This window comes from Alosa pseudoharengus, unplaced genomic scaffold (assembly GCF_046254945.1).
Source record: "Alosa pseudoharengus isolate Yale_2024_CS ecotype anadromous, Long Island Sound unplaced genomic scaffold, YU_APseudo_1.1 YU_APseudo_1.1_scf_15, whole genome shotgun sequence".
Lineage (NCBI taxonomy): Eukaryota > Metazoa > Chordata > Actinopteri > Clupeiformes > Clupeidae > Alosa > Alosa pseudoharengus.
The window spans coordinates 25,837,655-25,864,266 of NW_027468620.1; the positions used below are offsets into that span (position 1 = coordinate 25,837,655).

A 26,612-nucleotide genomic window follows, 5' to 3' on the forward strand; every position below is an offset into this window, starting at 1 on the left:
GAGGAGAGATAGATACAAACAAACAAAAAGGGAGACTGAGAGCAACAGATAACTCGGTCAAAATATTGCTTGTTTTGACAGGTCTTCCTGCACTGTCTATATTTCCGTGTGTTTAAATTTTTGGCACGGGGTGCATGTAGGCCATACAGTTGTTCCCAGGGAGGATCTTCTTGCAAGTCTGGAACAGCTTTTCACCCCCCCCCCCCCCATCTACCAAGAGATCCCAAGCACGGAGGCTCACCGAAGGGGGAAACAAAATATATTTTCTTTCTCCTGCTGGAATCGATTCCATTCACTCGCACAACTCTCCTTGTTCAACAACATCGCCTCAGCCCGCCACCCAACTGTACACGCTGGGTAACCACAGCTGTTTTTGTGTGGGGTGTACAGGAATCTCACTCATCTCCCAAGGAGATCCATCTGACTAGAACACAAAACTGTGCAGAGAAAGCTATAAGCCAGCACAGTAAAGCATTCTGATGAGCCATACATGCACTAAAGGGTCCTCAGTTAGCCTATTAAAATGATATCAGATTAGTAAACAGAATGTGCCTTTGGAACATTGGATAAATGGTTGCTGATAATGGGCAATGTAGATATTGCTTTAAAGATCAGCCATTTCTTTCTACAACAGTCGAGAACCCTTTTGCAATGATGTAAGCACATAATGTAATCTGAAAACTGCTGCCCTGATTAAAAAAAATAATGCAACTGGTCTCAGCTGGCATTCTATGTGAATGACTCTACACTTTTGACCAGTAGTGTAAGCCAGGGGTATTTGTCTTTCAGTAAGAGGACAGTAGAGCAGCTAAAATACATTCAATATGTGTCCAAATGAGCTCTGCATTGAAAGTGATGACATAAGATTTTAACATAACAGAAAAACCCTGGTGATTAGGTGCGGGCCTAAACACTGGAAATCACCTGGCCAGGGAAAGGGAAGAGGGAAAGTGAAAGAGAGGACTCAACGCAGTGCAGAAAAGACCATGATGATAACAAAAACAAAGAACATTGTAGTGTGTAGACACAAAGAAGCACATAGACACATAGAGATCAATCCAAAGCACAATTCCAGGAATACTTTCAAGAGGACAAATATAAATAGCAAATAACTGCATTCCCATTTTGCAAGAACAAATCCATCTCAACGAAAGTGTCAATTATATGCAGGACCTCAAACTGAGAGACAACTGGGACAGTAATTAAAAAGGGGAAAAGAATTGCCAGCCAAGAAGGCTAGCTAATGCAAGCATCACGCAATGATACTCCTCCCTCTGGCCTATGAAAACACTAATGATGAGAGGATAAACAAACAGTAAATTGTTCCTTGGGGTCAGGTCAGATAAGGGACTAAATGAAATTAACAGAGGCCTCCGCTGGGTCAACTGTCAGATGGGCTTATTATCTTCTTTATCAGTTCTATAGAACATCCATCTATGGTATATTATTTTAAGCTGTGTGCCAGACCGAATGCAGTAAAACTCAGCTGCATACTGTCACGGCTGTTTTTTTTTTTTTTAAAGAGGAGGAAAATAAATAAATAAATCTGCATAAAACTAACATCTGGTAAAGTGGGAGGACAACCTCTGAAAATCTCCTTTGAAAGGATGACAGAGCGTCAGCTTTTCTGACGACACCAAAATTGCTTTCATGGATAAAAATAAAAATGCTAAAATATGAGTTGACTATGTGAGTATACCTAAGTTTGGCTGCTTGTCTGGGTTATGTTTCAGGAATACTTAAAACTGGTTTTACAAAAGCTAACTACCAAAAATGTGGACCATATAAAAAAGACTTTAATAAGACCTATAAAATTAGTTAATGACAGGAAAAGCCCCGATTAAATTTGGGAGAAGCGTTAAGGGGCTAATTGTAAAAAACAACAGCAAGTACTTCTCTATTCCCTGCTTCATGCCCACATAGCCTCTGGTGTACACACTGCAGCAGCACCCTATTTCCCTGAAAGCTGTATGCTGACTACAAGATGTGTATGCTGACTATAGCATGTGTTTGTTGATGCATACAGTATGGCTATACAGTAGTGCCACTTATGTTCCTAGAGCACTCAGGTGAGCACCCATGCCGTTTTGATGCATCCAGCCAAAGGGGATTAAAAGAGATGGGCTCCCTGCACAGCATCAGATTACTGGCTCATCTTCTTTAGGAGTTATGAAATCAGATTAGCACAGCATCCTCACGGAGATGCACAATAACCAAACGGGGCATCTCCAGATCAACCACATTAAATAAAGAGACTCTTCTCCACTTTTTCCCACATGCATTTATTTATTTTGCTATAATCAAATATTCCAGTTAGGGATTCATAATTGGTGTCTGTTGTTGGTTTCTGCTTTATCTAAATGTCCTCATTAGACCAGAGGTTAGCTATATTTATAAAATGAGATACAGACTTCCAAGAACAAAACTATAGCTATAGATAAAAAAATAGATTTACATTTTGGAGCATGATTACAAAAATTGCTAACAAGACTGTAGGGGAAAAAAAATCCCACTCCATGAGTATGATGCTCAGAGGGGTTATTCAACAGACAACGGATTCAGTCCCAGATATCTTATCCAAATATTATCCACCTGTGTACAGACGGATTAGAGCTGTAGCAGCAGACAAAACAAACCTCACAAACACTGAGTTCAAAGAAATCTCTTTGAGCCAATGTCCTGGAAGTTAATTAGTTTGGCGTAGTCGGCAGGTTTCCCCAGAGCAGAGCATGTGGGTCAGCTAATGCTGCAGCCGTAGTGACTGACTCACTCTAACGGCCACCTTCGTGTTTCTCTGTGCTGTGCCGAGTGACTCAGACACACTGAGTTCAGATTCCCGCTGCAGAGGGGGTGGTTTACAGCTCCTCATCTTTTTGTCTGTCCATCCATTTGTTCATTCATCTACTTACTCATTCATTCATTCAATCACTCATTCGTTCATAGAGGCAGAAAGCGAGGTGAGTAAACACTGCTGAGGCACGTGTTCAAGCTCTGCAGGCTCACAACAGCACACAACCCTGTTCGAGTTCACAACAAACAGCGCAACAGAGCACGCTCACTGAGGGGGCTAGGCTGAATAAATGTACTCCACTGAATCCTGCACATAAGGCATAGGACTACCACAAAGACAGTATGGTGTATTTGGTTACTATTTCATAAAAAAGAACCCCGCTCTATTTACTGTCTTTTTGCTTTTGCTTTGTTACGTATACTGTACAGCACTGTGCAAAAGTTATGATGAGTAATGTTATGATGACCACCATTGTCAGAAGATAGAGGTAATATAAAAAAACAAAACAAAAATGGAATTTCTAGTTCAGGTTCTAGTCTTTTGCATCCATTCGATTGGTTGTTTTTGTAGTGTTATAATGACCAATCTCGCAAGGGGGAAGCTGAAACCGGTTGGCACTTGTACTGGTTCTGACTCTGTCACATTTGTATCAGAAGTAGGAAGGCTTGACGACTCTTTGACAGATCAAAGACCTCAGTGAAAAGCTACAGCTGGAAGAGTTCATTGCCCTTTAAGTGGAAAATGCACGGCCACCTGAGAAATACAATGAAGAGGGTCACCGGAGATGTACAGTACTTTTCAGGTGTCTCCTCCACTTTGTGCCATGCCAAAATGCTCTTCACACCGCAGCGTCAGTTTTAGGGTGAGCCACGGTCAAGTCAGCAGCTGATCTCGAGACCCCCGTCGTAGCTGTATGTACCAGCAGCTTCTGGCAGGCCAGCCGTGCACATCAGTGGGCTGGGTGGGGAAGAGTTTTCCCCTTGTGTGATTGGTCATTATAACACTGCTAAACAACAAATCTAATGGTAGCTTGAGACTGAAATTGGACTATCAGAACAAAAACTACATTTTATGTGTATTTAAATGGCCTACTGTGTATATATTTCCTGTGCTCTGGTCATATTCTAATTAGTAAAATGAGAAATAAACAATATGGTCCTTATTGTTGAAACAAAACATGTAAAAAAAAAGACTTTTGCACTGTACCATATATATAAGCTTAATTTACATTTAAAATACCACTCTAAAAACCTGCAATCTCTGAGTTATCTTTGATTACCGGTATCTGAATTAACATGACAACATTCTTCCTCATTTGTTTCAAGCTACTGTGCTGTAAACAAATTTTTTAATTACACTGTTTTAATTGTACCGTCCTGAGCAACTAACTAGAAGAGTGTGCTACCTTTATTTCATCTTCAAACTCTGGCAAAAAAAAGCACTCGACAGCCCTCAGCGTAATTTGTGAGATCCATTGGGAAATTAGAGTATGAGCTTCACTGAGGAAGACTTGGACACAAATGTGTACCATGTCACTGAATATGAGTCACGTTGTCTGACTCCACAAATAGCCTCTACTAGTATAGCTTCTCTCTCTCTCTGCTTTCTGTGCGTACTCTATTCATTTGGCCAGCCATGCTGGTCTCATGCTTTCTTCTACTCATGCCAAGGCAGTTGGTATTGTAGAGATTGACAAAACACACCACAATCCCTCAATTGTTTCTTTGACATGCCCAGAAGGGAAGCATGTGTATAATCTGCATGTGAGACAACAGTCATATAATCTTCATAAGCTCTGAGGACGTCATGACAGCTTAAATAATAAATAAAAACAAAACTGAATGACACAATATAACCAGAAAAGTGACAGCCAGTCATTCACCCTAGAAAGTTTCTCTGAGTGGATTAAACTGTTCAAGAACTAGTTCCAGATGGTGTCTATAGAACTACGAAGACTTGATGAAGTATCTGCACAATCACACACGGAGAGGTGAGAGGAATTTAGCTAAATTCTTATTTATAGGTTGTTACCAAAGTAACACCAGAAGGCATTTCTTAGCCAGGTCAACTTACATGTAAATTACACAGAGAATAAATGGAGGCTCACAGAAAGCAAGCAAGCTGTGACACAGTTCCCTGATTGCTCTGGATCTCAAAATCGGTATGCAGGGCACTCAGCCATGTCTTTGTTGACCCAAGCTTTCCAATTTATGACTTAGACTTTTGTATCTTTGGGGAATAAAATGTGGCCTATTTACACACATCTTGACAATATTAATAAACTAGAAGCACACTGAGGCTATGAACATGCACAGCTTAACCTATATTTCAAGCATGAATATTCATTAATTGTATGTGACTATCAAGTCAATCAGGGAAACAAAATGCAAAAAACTGCACAGGCAAATATAGCTTCAGGAGGATATTTAATGCTAATCCTGCTCTGTCATGTTAAATCTATTAAGTCATGCAATTTAGACAAATTAATTCATTTCCATGTACAACAACACACTCAGTTCATTGTTTGTTTAGATGGCTGCTTTCCCTTACCTTTTGATCTGACTTAGGCTGATACAAGACATTGCTGCAGACCGTAATTCTGCCACTTCTCAGTCCACTCAACTTGTGGGCCGAAAGGTGCTCACCCCTGACTTCAGGACGCCAAGGTATAGTGAGGGCCAGTGCTACAGGCCGACCTTCAACCCTATTATAGCATGGCATTGACTAAAACTATAAAAACAGAGCTCTCATATCTGCGTGCAGCAAACCACATGAAACAATCTCAGTGTGTGAAGAGGATAGAAAGAACTGTATTAAGTAAGATGTATCACTGCTTACTATAGTGGGCTTTCCTTGATTTTAAAATGAGTAGGCTTTTTCAGAGAAATATCGGCAAGAAAAAAAAAAACAAAGCTAGCACTTTATGTGTCTCCCTGGTCTTCTAGCAAATAATCAGCAACATTTTCAGAACGCTACTCAGCTGTTGAAGCCAGTATACAAAAGTGAAGAGAAAGAAGATCACACACTAAGGCAAATATACTGTGTCAGGACTAGAACTCCCCCATCCTGACCTCATATATCTACAACACAGGGCAGCGGGAGGACAACGGGAAATCTACCAATGTTAGGAGAAGAGATTACAGTATACATAGGGAAGAGGAACAAGTCAATCAAATCTGTCTACAAAAAAAAATCCATCCGTGACATAAATACACAGCACACTGGGGACCCCCATCCTAGCATTCATAAAAGGAGCCTGAAATTGCAATGTAGCAAGTAAGCAAGCTGTCATAATGATCCTCACATCTGTACAATATTAATGAGCAAAGGCCTGCCTCCTTGTATATGTACATTAAGTCCCTGTCCAAAATAAAAGGTTCATGAAAAGGCCAAGGAAAAGCAAATGAAAAGCCTGCCCTGTGAATAATTGGTAATATTCCATCCTCTGTGATCAAAAGGGCCTTTCATAACTGCAAAAGCTCACCATGTGTTTGGCATCTAATTGGTACATCGGCAGGGGACTTTCACAATAATCTGCGTCGAATTACGGAGGCAGGAAAACTAGCAAGGACAGCCAACGGTGCAAGTAACTCAGTTTGATTGCACAAATGGATTCCTCATCAAAGACTCGCAGCCTCATTCTTAAACAAATACACTATGTATAGCCAGAAGTCACTGAGGATGTCCAACTTTTTCTAAATTTACATAAAGCTTTTTTCCTGGACTCTGTTTTTTCCTGATATCAGGCATTACCTGTGTAAACAACTACACTGTATATACTAAAACAACTATATAAATACCAGTTCGCGAAAGAAAGACTCAAAAAGAGAGGGATGAAGTGAAGGAGACGCTGGCGAAAGAGAGGAGGGGTGCTGCTGAGAGAGGTGTTGAAACGGTGCCTCCACAGAGGCTTAGTTTTGAATGAGGATTCAGCCAAGTGTGAATCCAGTCCATCTTGGGCTCCGCGCTACACGGCTGCTTGTGCTTGAACGCTGCAGGAGCACCGGTGAAGCACGCGATGGCACCGCCACCGGAACAAAAGGTGTGCAAACTGCCCCAGACACGCCAGTGACCTCAGCCAGGAGCTCACTGTCAAAGACAGACGGTACCAATTCAGCCTGCCGTCTCAAATGCTCCATTGTGGATCTGTAAAGCACAAGGCTGTTGACAAGTCACACAAACTTTAACTAGCCTTGGAGGTACATGGCACTGTCTATGAAGAATTCAGAGCTCGACAAGAGATGGTGAAATGAGATGATGATATTGTGCTGGTGGAGTGGAAAAATTGTCACCAGAGCTTCTGCAAATCACCTTGCCTGGTCAGTGTTCTGAGGCACTGTCTCGAAGAGTGAGAAACCACAATGTGTATCTGAAGTGTAAACAACGGCTGTCGGTCCGGCCGTCTGTTCTTCAGGGCTGGGAACAGCTTGCTCCCTCATCACTTCTCATTCTTCTCTTATAAGGTAATGAACACAATGAGGCATGAGCCTCCCTCCGAGGATGCAGAGAGTATCTCTGAGCCAGACAAACATTAACTGTTGTGTAACCAAAACCCATGTGTTGCGTGTCAGGTGAACGTCACTGGTCATCTTTGCTGGGGCATCAATGCATAGTTTTCGAGGCGTGGCTCAAGTCTGTAACTCACAGAGGAGATATCATTTACAAACCCAGGGGCTGGAAACATCCATCCACATGTGCTCCATGCAGGAACAGCTGCATCTAGAAGCCCAGCCCCTGAAAATATGCCAGGGCAGCAGACCAAGCTAATCCTTGGTGTGGACGCCTAGGTTGGGCTAGGCCAGGCTCGATTTCCCCCCGCTGGCGCTGGGCCAGGATGATGACTCTTCCTCCATGCATTTTCGTGAACATTCATCTCGTATGACTGTAGAGCCTGGTCCTGCAGAAGAAAAAAATCCCCCAGATCTGCAGCTCCCTTCAAAACCATTGGGGGAGAAAATGTGGTTCTGATTTTGGGAAAAACCCCCTCCGCCCAACACTGAGCAGAAAACAGGACAGAAGCACACAGAGGAACACCAAATGCAGGGCTTGCAGAGCTAGAACAGCTTGCATGTTACTTCCCTTGATCACTGTAACACTGTCAGAGACAACCATCAATTTCTGAAGATTACACAGCAGATGCAAGTAGACCATCATTGAAGAGCATTGTGCACTCTATATTCAATACTGCTTTGTACTTTATTGACATGTAATATCCACTTTAGTCTAAAATTGCCAGGCACTCAAAATGCCACTTGCCAAGCAAGCTTATAAACACATCATGATATGATAATTACAACAGTGATTCTACTCAACCCATTCTCTACCCCGGTCCAAATCATATGATGGCAGCCACTCAGACAGTCCTGCAACCTGTTCCTTTGTATGTCAGACCACTGAAAAGAATCTACAATCACAGTGACAAATACTATGCTCTTTAACCATCTAGCAGTGGAGCGGAGTCAAAGAGGAATGTGTGATGATGTTCTCTCAGGCTCCCTCTAAAACCTCAACACTGCTACATCCCTCCCTTCTACTCCTCCTCCTCCTCCTCCTCTTCAGGGGAAGCACATAAGTGAAAACGCAGAGAAACACTGGAATGGCCGCTGTCACTTTTTCGCGGAGGCCATAAAAGGGGGTGTTTTATAGTGTTGTGCTCTTCTCCTTCTGCTCAAGGGTATTTGGAGGGACATGGATTTGAAGAGGATGGAGAGGGGGTTAGGCTCGCTCTGCCGCGAGTCAAAAGGGAATTCAGCCCTCAAGAAAGACATGAAATACACTCCCTGGAAGGTGACATTGGAAATGCCATTTCAACAAAACCCATAGCCTTGACCCCAACTACTGTACAGGGTCTGTCTATGTGTACTGTGTGTGACTTCATTAACCATACATTACTCAGCCTCAGACACTGGACATCGTTGATAAATCATAACGAATAAATAAATAAATGAATTATTATGAACTGAAATAAGACCATGATAGGGTGATGAATTTAAGCATCTGTCCACACAAGAAAGATTTAAGAGAAGAATTACCTCAATTTCATGATCAGAGCATTCAAAACTCCCCAAATGGTAAATATTTCAACAAAAATACAGACACATGTCGCTGCCAACTCTCATACTCAAACAGCTATTTATGCAGCACCAGATGTGGGCTTGCTGTCCTCATTCTGTCAACATGCTAATTCAGATTCAATTTATGATATGGCACATCTCCTCACCTTAAATACACTTGAAAGCTGAACAGTGTAAAACACAAAGAGGGACCATTGGGGGGGGGGGGGGCCTGTTGTGTCCCTTCTTCCGAGCAATACATACATGGCCCACTGGCTTAATGGATGCAGCTATCTGCAGGGGGTCCCTCTGTGCGCCACAGGCCACCAACCGCAGAGCGCCAGCTCCTTAAGCAGATCATAATAAAGAGCACCCATCCCCTGACCCCCCCCTCCCCCCCGTTGGCTCAGATAAAACAACAACAAGCACACTCTCTCTAGCCGAGAGGAATAATGGACTGTTGGGCTGTAAACACAGCAATTAAAATCTCATAAAAACAAGCCGCATGAATCATTTATTCTTGACTTAGGTGATTCCCCAAGACCAAGGGATGGAGAGAGTGCAGCTGAGCGGTTTCTTGTGATTTCTTTGTACGTGCAACAACCTGAGATGTAGTTGAGGGGACAGCAAACCAACCACGGTACACAAAAAAGCATGAGTTAAATTACTGGTACGGAGTAACTTTGCTGTTTTGCCCTACATCTCATGCTGGATTAAGGTGTATTCAATCCAGATTCCTGCCACATCCAGGTAACGATACACACACACATACACACACACAGGCACACAAACGCACATTCTCCTTCCACCTCCTCTACCACTGGCAGTGGGACACATCTAGGTCAAAGCTGATTAATGTGCCTGCCGCTCCGGTGAGGATACCGGTCAGGTGCCCACAACACTGGATCTCTGAATGTGATTACCCAGGCAGGGAGTCAGTCAGCCCATCCCAGCAGGGCCATGGGCACCTCTGGAAACACACACCCACACGCGCGTGTGCGCTGGCACGCGCACATACATACACGCACACACACACACACACACACACACACACACACACACACACTTGTATGCACTCCTCACTCTCTCTCACACACACGCATACAACTGGTGGGGGAATTTTTGCATCACCCATGCCGAATTTGTGTGACACTGGATACCAATCAAATGTTGACATACCTGCTGCCAACCCATGTCAAGAGAGTTCCTGACCCACACAAGCAGCTCAGCAATATCAGTGTGAGACATTCTATTCCTTTTGACACAGCCCTGCCAAAACATCCAAGCACAAGTCCGAAATTGAGAAACATAACACTGCTGTTTTTGGCAAACGGCATGAAAGGGGAATGTGGCAAATCTACTCTCTCTGTTGTGTAGATGAGAACCATATGAAAATGTGTCAGGGCCTGAAGCTCAAAATACATGAAGGGCTCTCTAAATCACAAAACATCATCTGAAGAATGTGCACTGTCCTATAGAGCTTTCCAACATTGTTTGCACTAGCATAGCCTACGTTAAGCATGCCAAATAGATTTATTTGACATGGTAGAGTAATATATTAAAACCACACTTAATATGTTTCACACGCATCACTCCTGGTACATTAAACAAACTGCTATCTTTCAAGCCTCCGATATCATAATCAAGAACGCATTCATCATTTAGAAAAGACAGTAGCCTTACTGTACACAATACTGGATCGTTATGCAAAAGTGCTTTGACGGGTATACTAAGAGCTGAACAGAACATCAACGTAGCTTACGATTCCATTTTCTGCTATCATTTGATATGCACTCAAACACGCGACTGACCAGATCTCCTTCTAAATAGACTACACAAGCTTTTTGTTAGCAAAACTATAAACAGTCGTCACACCTCCTCTGCCACGCTGTTCCAAACTTCTCACTTGAAAGCATTGATTTCATATAGTAGACTAGTCTACAACGTCATTCCTACATTGTTAAAGGGACTTCCCTCACTCACAACACAGAAAACCGAACATGCGCTGTTAACGTTGGAGAGTATTATTGACTTCAACTTAATTCACCTCAACATGGTTTGAGATCTCCAACCCAACAAATTTAATGTCAAACCAATTATTGATGTGACACAGAAATTCGACCATCCCTTCGTTACAAACCCACACATCTGCAGAAGTTATTCAGCTTCATGTCAAATTCCCTTATCAAAATTCAAGAGAGAAAGGAGAAGCAAGTATAATTCAGCAAAATATCATTGTTCTGTGCATTCTACCTCGGAACACAGCTTGGCGAAGAACGGTCTATTTCCCAGGTTGCAAAAAGGTTCATGGGAACAGGCATCGGGGCGGAACCAGCCGAACCTAGGACGAGCGCCCCGGCACCCGCTCCAGCCGGGACGGCTGTCGGTGCTGGCCCGCCACCACCACCGCTGCCTGGGTTCAGGAAGGCGGCCCGAAGCCCTCCTCTCTCGAGAGCTGCCGCCATCATCACCTCCACTGGGTCGCAGCTCAAGCCGACTGTCTGGCACTGTGGCTGGCTTTACTCTATCTGCTCACTCCCCTCCCCTCTCTTCTACTCGCTTTCTTGCTGAACATTTTATGAAGCCAGCATACACATTCAGCTTAAAGAATTTTACAATCGCGACACTCATAGGCGGAGCTCTGCAATTAAACTTCAAAATAGTCTGTTTCCAACATTGAGCAATAGGGGGAGCTCGACCAGATCTTCTGGATCTTCTGAAAGTATTAACGCTACGTCCGCCATCTCTCTCTCTCTGACTTCGAACTTGCTTGGTATAAATATACACCAGTGCAGACTATAACAATTGATCATACATACTAAGGTAGAGAAGCGAGCAACAAGGCCTCAGTGGTACCTCCAATTTGATTATCTACCTCTACTTATGTAGCCTATTTGTAGGTAGGATTATGCTGAATGTAACCCAACTTTGAATATTGTATAGGCCTATTGAATGTTGTTGACAAGTAAAATAATTTTAACTTAAGCTATTTCGCCTCTAGCTCTTTCGCCTAATGGCTATGTGGTCCCCTTGAATCTCTTTGTCAGTATTGACAAGAACTGGGTGTCTCAAAATGTTCTTCAGTTGAAAAAAGAAAAAACTGAAGTATATTTGGTAAAAAAGAGGAAAGACATAGTAGAGCAAAGGATACTGTTAGAAATATTGGTGTCATAACTGACAGTGATCTAAATTTAAACAGCCACATGAAAGCAATAACTGAATCAGCTTTTTACCACCTCAAAACATTGCCAAACTTAGAGGGCTAATGCCTAAACATGATCTAGAAAAACGTATTCATGCATTCATCTCCAGTAGGGTTGTCTATGCAATGGGCTTTTCACAGGCCTTCCTAAAAAGACTATCAACAGCTTCAGATGATACAAAATGCAGCGGCTAGGGTTCTCACAAAAACGAGACACATTCAATACTTAAGTCCCTGCATTGGCTTCCAGTAAGTCACAGAATTGACTTTAAAGCGCTTCTGCTTGTTTAAATCACTAAATGGAATGGGACCAACTTACCTGCAGTATACACCTTCAGTACCTCTCAGGCCTCAGGAGAAATACTTGTTTTGTAAAACCTACTGTTAGAACTAACCAACTTTCAGATGAGATCAAAGTTGCTCCAACTGTAACCAGTTTCAAATCTAGACTTAAGACCAAACTTTTCTCAGATGCTTTCTGCATGATCACTTATTTTTTACATGTCTAAATCTGGGAAAGTCTTTCAGCTAAAATGTTAATAGTTTCTATGTTGTTTTTTAAATTATTACTTTTTAAACACTTTTAAATTATTGCCCTTTTATGCTTTTAGTTTTATGTAGGCCTACTATCACCTTGTGTCTTTTATGTTTTCTTATTATTATTATTATGTATTATTATTCTTTACTTTTTAAACTATTCTTTGACTATTGCCCTTCTATGCTTTTATCAACTATTCCTGTTTGCTTTTGTTTATATAAAGCACTTTAAATGACCTCTGTGTATGAAATGCGCTATATAAATAAAGTTGACTTGACTTGACTTTTTCTGAATGTAGGCATAATAGTGCATTTAACTGAGGGAAGTTGCCGTTGTGATCCAATGAATTCAGATAAGTGACATTGTGTTTTAGCCTATACCTAGCCTACCACTGTAAACCCAAACAGTCAAGCCAACTCAAAATATTTGAGGAAATTGATTTCTTTGATTATATTTATTTACTCAATTGAAGCTAAAACTAATATTTGATTTGAGTACCAATAACTCCATAACCCTAATTGAAGTTCACTAAAACTAATTTTGCCAGCATCAGCATACTGTATCTCACAACTGAACAATGGACAATAGCAGTAGACTGATCTGCCGTCAGCAGGGAATGCATAGATATACAGTACAACACAGTTAGGCAATAAAACCTATATTGGATGACTATGTGTTACAGGTGTGCTAATACATTTTTATTGATTGAGAAATCAATTTTACCTAGGGAGCACAGCACAATCGTGCAATTAGGTCTCTTAAGTCTTTTTAAGTCAACTTCTCCACAATGGTTACCTTGACCATATTCCATTTACAGGTACGGGCATCCACCAGCATTTTGCAGCATTTTGCTGTCTACCCACCTACACATGCCAAAGTTTACGACATTGAATCAGTGTTTTAGTTAGTTAAATGCACACCATTGCAACAATAATTGAGTTGAATTCAGTTGAAGGATCAAAGGAGTAAATTCCTCATAATGACTTATACTCTAAACTAGTTATATTAACTTATATATTTTGTTTAGTATGGTGGTATAAAGGATACATAAAAAGCACAACTTGATATATTTCCCAAATTAAATAAAAAAATAAATTGGTATTTTTAGTGCAATTAGCAATAGCAAAAACATATAAAACTATTAAAAACACTGTTGATGCAAAGGATCATGGGAATTTAGGAAACTAAATTCTGGTAAACTTAGTTTCTGGAAACTAATGACACACACACACACACACACACATGTTTACACCCATGTTAAACAGAAAGAGGATTCCAGTTGTGGTCAGTAACAGAAAGAAAGACTGTTCTGTATTGTTCTTCTAGTTCAATAAACATTTTAAAGCATATTGTGTGATGTGGCTCATAACTCCGCTAAGTTACAGTTTAGGTCTATCCTGTGTTACAACCTGTAAGGGTGCAAAAGATTGTAATAAAGGAACACTGCATATGTACTGTATGTGTTAGTCCTTTCCTTGTCCCGGAGGCTTATGGGGCTGGTGCTTATGTTTCTGCAGTGCCGAACCCATGAAAGTCATAGAGAGTACTCGCCCTGGATGGGACAGCCGTCCTTCGCAGGACAAGCCTTAGCCGAAACCGTTGCCCATTTAGGCCTACAGCTGGTTATGGTAATGGTTATGGCATTTAGCAAATACTTTTGTCCAAAGCGACTTGCAATATAAAACGATACAATAGTTAAAAATTAACTGTAAATAGTTTTAAAAAGTTGGTTAGACTACATAAAGGAAAAAAACAATAATGTCAATGCAACATCAATGTATAAGTATAAGTATATATACTCTTTTGATCCCATGAGAGAAATTTGGTCTCTGCATTTATCCCAATCAGTGAAACACACTCAGCACACAGTAAACACACAGTGAGGTGAAGCACACACTAATCCCGATGCAGTGAGCTGCCTGCTACAGCGCCGCTCGGGGAGCAGTGAGGGGTTAGGTGCCTTGCTCAAGGGCACTTCAGCCGTTCCTACTGGTCGGGGTTCGAACCGGCAACCCTCCGGTTACAAGTCTGAAGCGCTAACCAGTAGGGGCTGCCCCAAATGTATCAATATGTATCAATATGCAATGTAAAAAAACATTAAAAAATACCATACAAATCATAACTTATAAGAACCTCTTAATTAATTAAGTGTAAACTGAACAGATATGTCTTTAGACACCTCTTGAAAGACCCAAAACCATTCATTCCACCAATGTGGAACCTGAGGAAAAGAGTCTTGAATTTGGCTTAGCGTTCATGGCTGGTTGATACAACAGACGCTCATCAGAAGACCACAGTGGGCGCTTGGGGAGTAGACTGAGGCAACACAGATGAAGTGCCTTGTCCAAGGGTACAATGTGCAACATCAAGTGACTATAGTTGGGCTTGATGATTATGATCATACATGGGGCACATGTCATGCATACTTCTGGCCTTCATTTGTTCTGAACATAAGACTTTGTTTAAAAAAAAGCCTAAATCTCTTGTCCAACTCAGATAATATTGCGTTTAATGTATGTACCCTACATCATCCTACCCATCTGCATCCACAAGTTTGGGAATTGTGAGCGCACCCGCAGAGAGTTCAAGTTGAAGTTTATTGTCATGTACTCATAAAAAGAGTTTATCAGTAATGACATTTCTTATGCTCAAGAGAGCCAGCTAAACTTTAAATAATAAATGAAATAGTAGTAATTTAAAAGTGTGTGTATGTGAACACCTTTGGCAGAGCTTTGCGGTCATGGGTGGTCTTGTTACCACTGTTACCATACCATGCTGTGAGTCTAAGTATGTCTTAGGGTCCTATTTACTGTCTTATTTATTGTCCTATTTATGTTGTGACTAGTATAACGCTTTTTAACAACAGTCCACCTCATGTTGTGCCTGTAAACAAGAGGGTCCAGTAACTGCTTAAAATGATTGATGCTGATTGAAATGGATTGAAATGAATCCATATTGAACTTGTCTATTTGAATAAGAAAAAAACTGACCATTTAAGTTTAAAACAATATTTTACCTTTATTAGTATTAGGTCATCACATCATAGGTCACATCATAGCCAAAACATTGGTCAATGTCTGCCCAGTGCACACCTGTTAGGGTGAGTGGGTGATTCTCAAAGGCTTAGTATTGTAGGCAAAGTACATAGTAGCATTATGTACAGCATGAGACATGGACCAAGACTTGGACCATGCACGCCAACATTTTGGGAAATTAGCTTATTCACTGTCTTCCTCAGAGTTAGATAACATTATACATACTTCTCGTCTCTGTGCGTGAACTAACTCTGTCTGACGCACCGTTAGCCTAGCTTAGTAAAGCTAATTGAGGTGGGCAGAACCAACTAACCTATCTCCCAAAAGTGACAAAAGAACTCCAACTTTGTCTTATTTACATGTTGTGACTATAATACTTTTTTAACAAGTCCACCCCATGTTGTGCCTGTAAACAATAATGTGGCCTTTATTGCCATCTAGTGGTAAGTACAAATAGGCCTACTCTGATTTAGGATGCTATTCATTTTAGTTCTGAGTAACCTAACACTTCTGGGGCCTCACCAACTCTGGGTCCTCAACACCTAATCATGAAACATAACCACGCCATAAATATGTATGTCATATCCTGCCATATGCTTATGAAAAATTAACAGCAATGACCAAATGCCATGATGTGACCATTGTGTAACTTTTTATAATAACTAGCTTGATGTTGTTCAAAAGGACACATCATGACAAAGAAATCTCTCTGAATCTCTGAAACATTGCAATATCATTGCACATTACCTGTCATTGTGAGCCTATGGCAACTCCCATGTCATATAGGATAAAGTAAGATGTTTTCATATTTGTTTTCATCAGTTTTCCTTTTTGTTTGCCTGATAGTTGATACCAAAAGACACCCATTTTTGCATACTACTGCCAATTAAATTTTATTCATTATTGCCACAATTTTGAATTACACATTTTCTATTTTTTTTACGTGAAACATTTTATCTTACCACTTCAAAGCCAGTGTACTGTATACAGTATATATATATATATCAAGGATTTATGTGTCAATTTATCTATCCATACTGGTCTACATACTGATATTTGACTGTTGATGTCCTCCTTCCACCAGGTGTCAGACTCTCCCTGCCTTGACTTCAGGCATTTATGTGCCCTAAACAGCAGGTGGCACACTTGTGCTTTGAGTTTCACAGCCATTTGGTGTTGGCTGAGATGATTGGTCTGAATGTGTGCCAAATTGAGGGTCGAGAGCAGGATTGAGGAGTGGGGAAACGAGGCTATGCAGGTGAACTTAGTGGAAATAAGCCTGCAGTGATGCCAGAATAAACCCATGGCGGAGCCGGTGCGCTCGCAGTTAGAGCACCTGTACTGAAGTGGAGGGTTTGGATTCCTCTGCTGCTAGTGTGTGTGGTGGGGTACACCTGTCACTCTCTGATGCCCTGTGGGGCCAGGATGGGTATGACGTCTCTTTGGCTGAGCACTCTTTGAAATTTCTGCAGCTCTTCAGATCATTGTAGCCTGAATGGCAGTTGCATTGTCCAACAACATCTTCTGTGCCAGGAAGGTTAGTGTCCCAAGAAGGTTATGGAAGCCACTCATGCATGCCGAGATGGTTGAGAGGCAGAAACTGGGTTTTTGAAAGGCAGAATTGCATTGTAGATTCATAAAAATGGAAAGCCAAAGTGTGCCTGAGTATGCAAGTTCATGCTGGACATTCGCAGTTGCAGTTTTCTCATGCTTGCATTTTCCTTTGTCCAATTAAAACAGCATATGGCAAATCAGCTGGAATGTGTTGTGCATGATTAAGCTGAAATGTACATAACAATAATGCCAAGTGCTTCTGTTGTTATAGCTTTTAAATTGCAATTGTTCAGTTGTGTTACAGGCTGATTCAATTACATTCTTAATCTATCAGTGCATAATATATGAAAGCAGAATCTGATTGTCTTTGTTGCATTGTTTTTCTTGAGGATAATGAATTGTTTTTTTTTTCTTTGTCACCTCTTCTCTTTGCATTTCCATATTGTCTGTGCTTGATAGAGAAGTAAATAAGAATTTCCCCCTCGCCCAGCTGAACAAAGTCAACATCGAGGCAGTGGCCTGAAGGGCAGTGAGGGATAAAGCAGTAAAATCTTTCAGATCACACCCTGAGGAGATTAGAGGAATGTGCATTAAAAAGCTTCCTGACTTTCCAAATGTCTTACGATACCATCTCTGCACCTTTTCAAATCTGAAAACATAAGGGGTTGGACTGATGGGAGAATGGGTAATGGGCTCTTCATAAGACTGGCCCCTTAGGCTTTTTAAAAATTCGTCACACTCACAGAAACAGAAACACAGACACACACACACACACACACACAGGAGGAAAGGGAAAACAAATGCACACAAAATGCAATGAAAGAATCATGTAGACATATGGCAGCTTCAGTGAAATCACTGCTAAGTTTTAAATTCTTAAAATGCTCTGGGGGTAAGGGGGAGAGTTTTGTTATATATCTGCAGGAAACAAAAACAAAAGTCATAGCATTTTTTGACTGATTATCTCTTGAGGTGGTGGGAACATCTGCCTCTTTCTCCCGTGCTTAACTTTTGAGACATTCTCTCTGCACCTAAGAGCCTTGCGAAATGCAGGAGCCCATATTCTTATACCCACAGTAATGTGTAATAATGTACAATGAGTTACCATGCATATCCATTTGTATTGAGCTCTTTTAATAAAGCAAAGTAAACACACATTTCTGTGTGCATTTCTTAAATCAGGCCATGCCATCCCACGATGGCTGGCATCAGAATAATCTTTTTTTTTCCTCCTCTCTCACACTTCCTCTCCGTCTCTCTGTTGGAGAGAGAGCATGTCTTCTCCTTTCTCAATACAGTGTTTTCTCCGTAAAGGTAACATGGGGACATACAAACCCCTCATTCCCTGCCACTATGCTTTCTTATTCCCTTCTCCAAGGCAAAGAGATCATTTCTGCTGTCACAGATTCGCCTTCTGCTCCAAATGTATTCTCAGCGAAGTGAAAGTAAACTGACTTGTGTATTAGTGCTGTGGTTCATTACAGCATCACAAGCTTCTGTCTCTTTCTTTCTCCTGAATGATGTTTCTGTTTTCAATCACTCACAGGTGATTAATAAAAATTACGAGCCTGCATGAACAATTATGTGCTTAATTTGCATAACATAGCACATTCCAGCATACTGGCCTCTTACTCACACTTACATTCTTTCTTGTTGTTCCGATTCAGACTTTGTTGAATGTGTAGTTGCAATGAACAGACTGTCTGGGTACACCATTTCAAACTTGTCTCCATCCCTCTAGGCAGATAGTCAGATCTACAGAATCAATCCTGAACACATCCACAGGCTTGCGATAAGACTTATCTCCCTCCTGTGAAATGCCTAATTAAAGCTGAACACTTCATAAAAGAGTCGAGATATGGCAGTTGTGATAGCGGTTTCGCTCTTTAACCTTGTGTCACAATTTCCTTTCCTACTAGATTCATTTTAACAATTCTCCCCCTTTCCACTTCCTTGTAATTCACGCTCACCTTTTAAATGACTATTGGTATAGAACTCGGCTGGGGAAAACATATAGACCTTTCCAAGAGAGTTCCATTATAGGCATCATAGTTGGCCCCACAAGACTTCCTTTTTAACATTCCATATGTTATCTTAATGCAGAGGAAGTAGATTGGGGCCCAAATAGAATGTTCAAGCATTGTTTTTGTTTTTATTGTTAAAAGGGTCTATAGTTAAGCCCTGACTTATGCTTACTCTTGTGGGTCATCGATGACTGTGAGTATACAACACACACACACACACACAAATATGATGGCAACCATTCTCACTGTCAAGGTTACTTTGGATTTGAGTTCATGAGGCATGAGCAGGCAAGACCTCGGGCTTGTCAGGTTGCAGGAAGTAAACACACTGGCTGGGACTGATGGTCTGGAACAGCAGAGTTAATTGAAAACTAAGGTCACGAGTGTCACCCGCCAATCAAGTGATTGACAGAGTGCCTTGTTTGGAGGGAGTTGAACCGGGACTGACGATGCGGAAAACCTGCCGACCTCGGGATGGAGGGGGGGGGATCTCGGAGGTGTTTCAGCTAAATTCTGCTAACCGTTTTCTACTGTGGGAAGTGGTAGATTCTCAAAATTACTTCCCCTGTGAAATAAATTGTTTGCTGTCTGCACGAAAAAAAAAAACATGTGCACTATATCCTCTGCATGGCCTTTTGGATAACCTATGTATGTGGGGATCATCATGTACTGACCCAATGGACATTTGAAAAATCTGCAGGTGGGTGTTGTGGATAGTTTCCTAGCAAGTGTTTGACACCTCAAGCTTTCCTGCATCTGTCTTAGGACCTTCAATATTGTCAGATAAATGAAAATGTTTCATAACCCATTCAAATATCACCATAGCCTTTGTATCATTTTTAAATTAATTCCATTAGTTGAAATATACAGTATTTCACAATGTATTTTTTTCTATTTCTGGAGAAATAAACAAAGGAAGTTGTCATCTATGGAGCAAGTGTCTCCATGGTATCTGCGAAATCGATGTATGATCAGTGTCAGTGGCAGCCATAAACCACAAAATGTGAAGATAGTGGCAAGGAACAAAACAACACAAAAGTGAATGTAGAAGTCCACACAAAAGTCCACTAAATGCTTCTCCACTCTCTCAAGCGTACCTGCACTGGAACGATTTGGTGCGGCCGGCTGGCTGCAACACAAAAGAGACTCTGAAACAGGTGCCTGCATCCTCTACGGAGGGCTTTGTGTCTCCTTTAGGGTCCATACTAATGTGTGGACACAAATCCCACACCTGTCAGAGTCAGCTTTCTCAACACTAGCTCCTTTTGTCTGTGGGGCGACATTGTATCTAATTTCCCAGATGGGGCATTTGGATTCAATGCCAATCATAATTTTCCAGGGTGGAGAAATGTCATCATGATCCTCAGTGTATCACGATGCTAAAGCGCATGAGACTATGAATGTGAGGCACCGCCAAGATTGTTTGGCCTCTGGCTCCTACTCAAAACATTTAGGCTATTATCTGTCAATAAAAACAGAACTCAAAGCTGAATGCACAACTGTTATACGAAATATCTAGATTCAGTGTTACTATGCAATGTCTGTTTTCTTTCTGCCTTTCGTGTGTTTTGAAAGATGACTATACGACAGTCTGACAAGGACACAGTTATGTATTGCTCCAATCATGACAGAGTGCACTGGTAGTTGATTAAAAGGATAGAGCTGTAACTCAAGAGATCCCCACTTAGATGAAAGCAACGAGACACTTGGACAAATCAATATCTGTCTAAAAATATAAATGGTGCAACATGATGCTAATTTGTATCAAGTTTCCACAAAACTGCTTTATTATAGTCCACAGAAGCCTAGGCCTTGATTTTTGGACCCATTCTTGATATAGACAAGGTCTGAACAAAATCTGAGACGGTGCAGCAACAATCGTATCTGATATGACACAGAAAGACCCATATACTGTATATACAGTATACTGTATATATTGGACGCTTATTAAAACATTTTGAATGCAAAATGTTATATATACAATGTAACCATAAAGGCTTTCTCTCAAACCTATTCTTAGCATTGTCTTGGATCAGTTGAATGAAATCTACTGTACTGGGAGTCGGAGAATTAAACAAATAAAATAAATGGCATGAGGTCACCATGCTTTTGCTAGTCAAAATTAAGCCTTGAGACAGTGGCCTGGTCCCATGCTTGATAATCCCAGTACTGACATAATGATTCTGAATGAGTTCTAGGCTACACAAAGAAGCTTTAATAATGCAGCTGTGCAAAAAGGTAGCGCTTCTAGTGGAAAGGCAAAACAGAGATGAATGAGTACCTTTAATCTCACCTTCAGGTCCCATCTTTGATACAATTCCAGCTTTTTTTTTTCTCCACCGTGCCCCTAGGGAGGAGGTAATGGAGAACTCGCTTACGGCAGCATCGTTTGATCAGATGTGGAACTGTCAGAGGAGTAATTGGGAGTAATGATGATGAGGTGAGATGGGGGAGAGGACATCTCAGAGAGGAGTGTGTGTGTGCGTAGAGGGTGGGGTGGTACGAGCGCAATATAACATATATGTGCAGTTCTGCAATGAAATACCTCGTCAACATTTAAAATGGCGGACGTGAAGATAAATCCACACCCCCACACCACCCCACCCCCCACCATCCAACTTCACTAGTTTGTCCTCCGTGGGTATAAAAATCAATGTCCTTACCTCTAGTCTTAAAAAAAGGTACTGTCGAGAGAAGAAAGATCCTACACATTGTATATTTGTGCTATTTTATGGGAAGGTGTCTCTTCAAGCCTTTCAGGAGTTGCTCTGTAAACTCACACATTTTACTAGTGTGTGATAACTTGCAGTCTCACAGTGTTGTTATTGATCTCCTTGGTACAGTCAATATGGGAGATCATGGGTCAGGCAACCTATAGCTATACCATAGAGTGTTTCAATCACAGAATGCAGTTCTGTGATTGAAACACTCTATCTCTATATTGTGCGCTTACTGTGTATACTAGAAATCAATTAATATATGTTATTCAGTGGTTGCAACAAGCAAACATCAAGTGTTCACTGCAGTCTGGATGTTTCACTAAGTGCCAAAAAGGGTAAAGCCATTACAAAAAAAAACAACAAAAAAAAAAACAGCACAAGCAGAACAGTCAGATTCAAGAGCCATGCTGGATTGCTTTGAGCAGTAAGTGCACTGTATCAATGGGACACCACAAGACTGATTATGGGGATAATTCTAGTTCTTCCACTAGTATTTCTAGTGGACTTTCCACTTTCCTACAGAGTTCCACGGTGAGCATAAGTTTCTACTCATCAAATGTTGTGTGTAGCTCCCTGCATTACCCACAGCTTTAGCAGATGGAGCAGTTAGAGTTGAAATATTGTGACTCTCAGAAATCTGACACTTGAAAGTATATGTGCGCTACAGTGGCGCATATCAAATGTGCCAAGATGTCCGACCAAGAGTGCTTGTATTTGCAGGGTTTCCTCATCTCACAAGAACCCTCTCCCTCCTCCTCGTCTGCCCCACACCCTCCCTGCTGTGATAATCTGCCCACTTACACTCCATTCAGAGCACAGCTTCTGATGACCTGCTACCTCCCTCTCCTTGTCTTCCACTACTAAAATCTCCTAAATATTTAGACTGTTGTGGGATCTATTACACTGCTTTAGCTTGTGGCACATCACTTACATTGAGTTAGCTTTTACAAAGCACCCTTGGGAAGACCGCCCAGCGAAAGGGGGCTTTACATAACCTTGTGCCCCCCCCCCCCCATGGCAGGCATCAACACGTCCTCCACGATTCATCCTGACTGTCTGACGGCCCGCTCCTCTCATCCTCCAATGCCTGCTGCCCGGCGTTGGAGCCAGAGGTGGAAGACAGAGCTTCGGCAGGCCAGACGTCCACATGACAGCCTCGTGAGCAGTCAGAAGGGCAGTGGGGAATATGGTCAGGGGAACTGGACTGTTAGAGCAGCACGAAGCGATGCTCTCTTATTTGATTCTTTGAGCCTTTAGCGCTGAAGATTAGGCCCTGGCGTGCAAGACACTTTTAAAGTGGGAAATGAGAGGCGAGAGTGGGGCAAGACCAGACGAGGCGAGACCAGACGAGACGAGGGAAGTTGCTTTTGATAAATAAACCAGCAGCCAAAACAAGGGGAGAAAAAGCACAGCTCAGCGTGAGAGCTGACAAGTCTCACTCTCTGCTCACTCTCTCTACCCCCACAGCAATCCCTCAGTGGGACAGGGCCATCGGAGCCACCAGTGGCTCTGCCTCTATTACTCACTGCACGCCAGGAGTCGGAGGAAATGGAGGGTGCGGTGGGGGAATTTGGGAGGCGGTACATGAAAAACGAAGACGAAATGACAGAACCACTGGTGGTGTTGGATGGGGGGAATAAATAGCGAGACTGGCAGGGCACGGTTGCAGGGCCGCTGTGATGTATGCTCCGGTGCTTTTTCCGAGCGGAGGCTGTAATAAGTGTGTCTGCACTTGACAGCGTTTGTTTCCTTGTGTTTCCAACACGCAGGAGGCATGGTCAGGATGGTGGAGTCCTTGCCTGGCTATCTTGTTTCGAATGATTAAGTGTTCTTTTTAAGATATGTTATTTGATGTGTGTGTGTGTGTGTGTGTGTGTGTGTGTGTGTACTGTATGTGTGTGTGTATGTGTGTGTGTGTGTATATGTGTGCAGCAAATGCCTTTTGATAACAGTAGCAGAAAAGGTCCTTTTTTAACCTTTCCATGCACAGTGCATCGGCATGGACAGTACCTCTACCATGATGACCTCACGCTGGCACGGAGTTCCACTAACAAAATTCAACTGACGTATCTATTTCTGAACCACCAAGCCTGGCAATGCAAGTGGTATCTCTCTTGTGATCTGTCGAGAAATGTGAAATCTAGTATCCTCGAGCACACATCCAGCATTCTTTTCACTCCTGCTAATGAATGCATCGTTTCTCTCTCTCTCTCTCTCTCACACACACACACACACACAAACACACACACACACACAGGAGCATATAACCCCACATTAACATCAATTAAACATGCCAGGTGCCAGAGAGTGCCAGGCAGGGCCGGAGTGGGGCCACTTTTCAGCCCCGCAGTTTCAGGCCCAAGACCGGCCCACGTTTTCCATAGTGGTGGAAATTGGATAAATGAAGCAACATTTCAGCTCTTACTATCCTGTAGTTTTAGTGCCATGGTTCAACAAATGTGTAAAGGTTATAATTCACTTCAACTGAGAAGTTAACAAACAACATTCCACTATTCCACAAGTTAACAAAAACAGAAAGAAAGAAAGAAAGAAAGAAAGAAAGCCTTTGAAATGTATCCTATCCCACGCTTCCACAAAGAGGCATATTGAATGTTTAGGCTACATGTTTTTGCATGGTTAGGCTATTGTTGTTTGGTGATTTAGCTTACTCCTTTACTACACCCTCTTCTGAGCAAACAAGGCATATAGGTTTATCATGTAGCATAATTGCTCTTTCTTACATTATATAACTATAAATTATCCTCTCTACATGTCCCTGTAGTCATGGCCTCATCATCACTAATTTCAGGCTCATTTTCAGTGGTCGACTGGTTGATCTGCTGCTCAGAGGCTACCATTTTTATTGCATAGGTCTACACAGATCAAGCTTCAGTTTTGTTATCAATATTTGCATACTGCAAAGTCTATGAATCGGATACAAAAGGCTAATATTTTAAGTAATTTAATATGTTGCTTGCGAATAGCTTGACGCTACGTCCAATATTAGCCCAATAATTACAGTAGCCTACAATAGGCTAATCATTGCCTACAGTATAGGCTATCTCTCTTTACCAGTTGCCACTTTTGTCTGTAATCTGGAAGCTTGGCAAATTTAGCAGCATTCTACCTGGCCGTTCAGTCCCTCCTGGCCTCTTTCTACATCCATCCTTCCTGACGCTTATGTAGGGCCGGGCCGGCTATCCATAGGCTATCTGAGAAAACTTTTTTGGAAAAGACGGGCGATATGGACCCAACCAACTCTTTTTGGGAGGGGAGAACTCCCTCACATGGTAGGCTACAACCCATGCAGAGGCAACGGTGTCATGCACAGAATGCGGCACGTGTATACACGGGTTTCCCGTTTACCAACAAAACTAGATGCGCGCGCAGCCGCGAGGCAGAAGACGCTTGGTGACCGTCCACAACGTTATAAACTTAACCTAAATAGTCGGCTGCTGTAAGCTACAATCGGATTTTTTTGTATACCCCTGTTGTCTCAATGATAATAACATCTCATTTCAGACTATATTTCAAAGTTTGACGTTCATTTGGATTATTAATATAACATCGTATTTTGTCATTTTTGGCGAAGACATGCATTCCGTTAGGGATGTTGAACATATTTAACATTCTCTAGCCATCGTGATTTCGAATTGGTGCAGTTTTCAGCACAAAAACTCATTTTATTCTTTTGCTCTTTTGCATTGCTCTATACATGGATTTCTATGGAACGTCACGAAAACATGCGTGTGCAACCAAGAGGCAGAAATCCATGTATATCCTAGCCCAGAGCCATAGAGAGATGGCTCTGGCCTAGCCTACTTTAAGAGAAGATAGACTAACGATACAAATGTCAATATTTTTTTCCTCGACCGGCCCAAAAGTGAAGCTGCCCACCGGGAATTCTCCCGATTACCAAAGACAAAGACAAAAGACAAAATGACTACATTTTCTGAAAATGTCACCTCTGTAAATGGCACTAATTTACTGTAAAGTTTCAGCAAACTCAACAACTTTATCAAAACTGATTTTCAAACTTTCTTAAATTTAAATATACCTGACTATGAGCATTGCAAATACCGCCTACACAAATGTGTAATTGAATGCTTTAAATACATCCACAATATGCAAAGCCAAACACTAAAGTGGTTTATTCATATTCACCACCTAACAATGAAGGGCAGCTCAGTTGGAGGTCCAGCAGCCTGAGAGAGAGCACACCAGATGAGCTGGTCATGCCCATGCTGGAGAGCCAGAGCCCACGCCACACACGTCTCCCCCTCAGCCACACACAGGTTCCACTCTGCACCAGTGATGTTCTGGCTGATCCAAAATGAGCCCTTATGTATTTCACAATCCTCCGTACAACTCACCTGTGTCATTTCTGTTCAGAGGTGTATTACTGGAATAGACTTAAGATTTCTTTCATTGTTATGTCATCATGCACTTGCGTATAATCAAGATTGAAGCGTTTCTCTTGGACTAAATTCTGCAAAATATATCCTTTTTTAAATCACATGCTTAATTGCAATTCACATGCAATCCAGATAGGTTGGCAATGAAGCCATTTTTACAATGAGCACAGACCCCACATACTGCACATGGTGGTGCACTACAAAAACAGATAGCTGGTAGGCATTCAGCAATGGAACACACATGGTAGGGTAGGCCTACAGCAACGCAATAATTTCACAT

General features: G+C 41.8%; 1 protein-coding gene across 1 annotated transcript in view; it reads right to left on the minus strand.

The window, feature by feature from the left end:
* The window catches only part of LOC143124471 (phosphofurin acidic cluster sorting protein 2), a 68,136-nt gene extending 56,746 nt beyond the window's left edge, over positions 1-11,390 (minus strand). The window contains exon 1 of the mRNA XM_076286034.1: positions 11,098-11,390. Within this exon, the coding sequence (XP_076142149.1) occupies positions 11,098-11,312 (215 nt within the window). The 5' untranslated portion in view covers positions 11,313-11,390. The remainder of the gene's footprint in view (positions 1-11,097) is intronic.
* Positions 11,391-26,612: the final 15,222 nt, after the last annotated feature.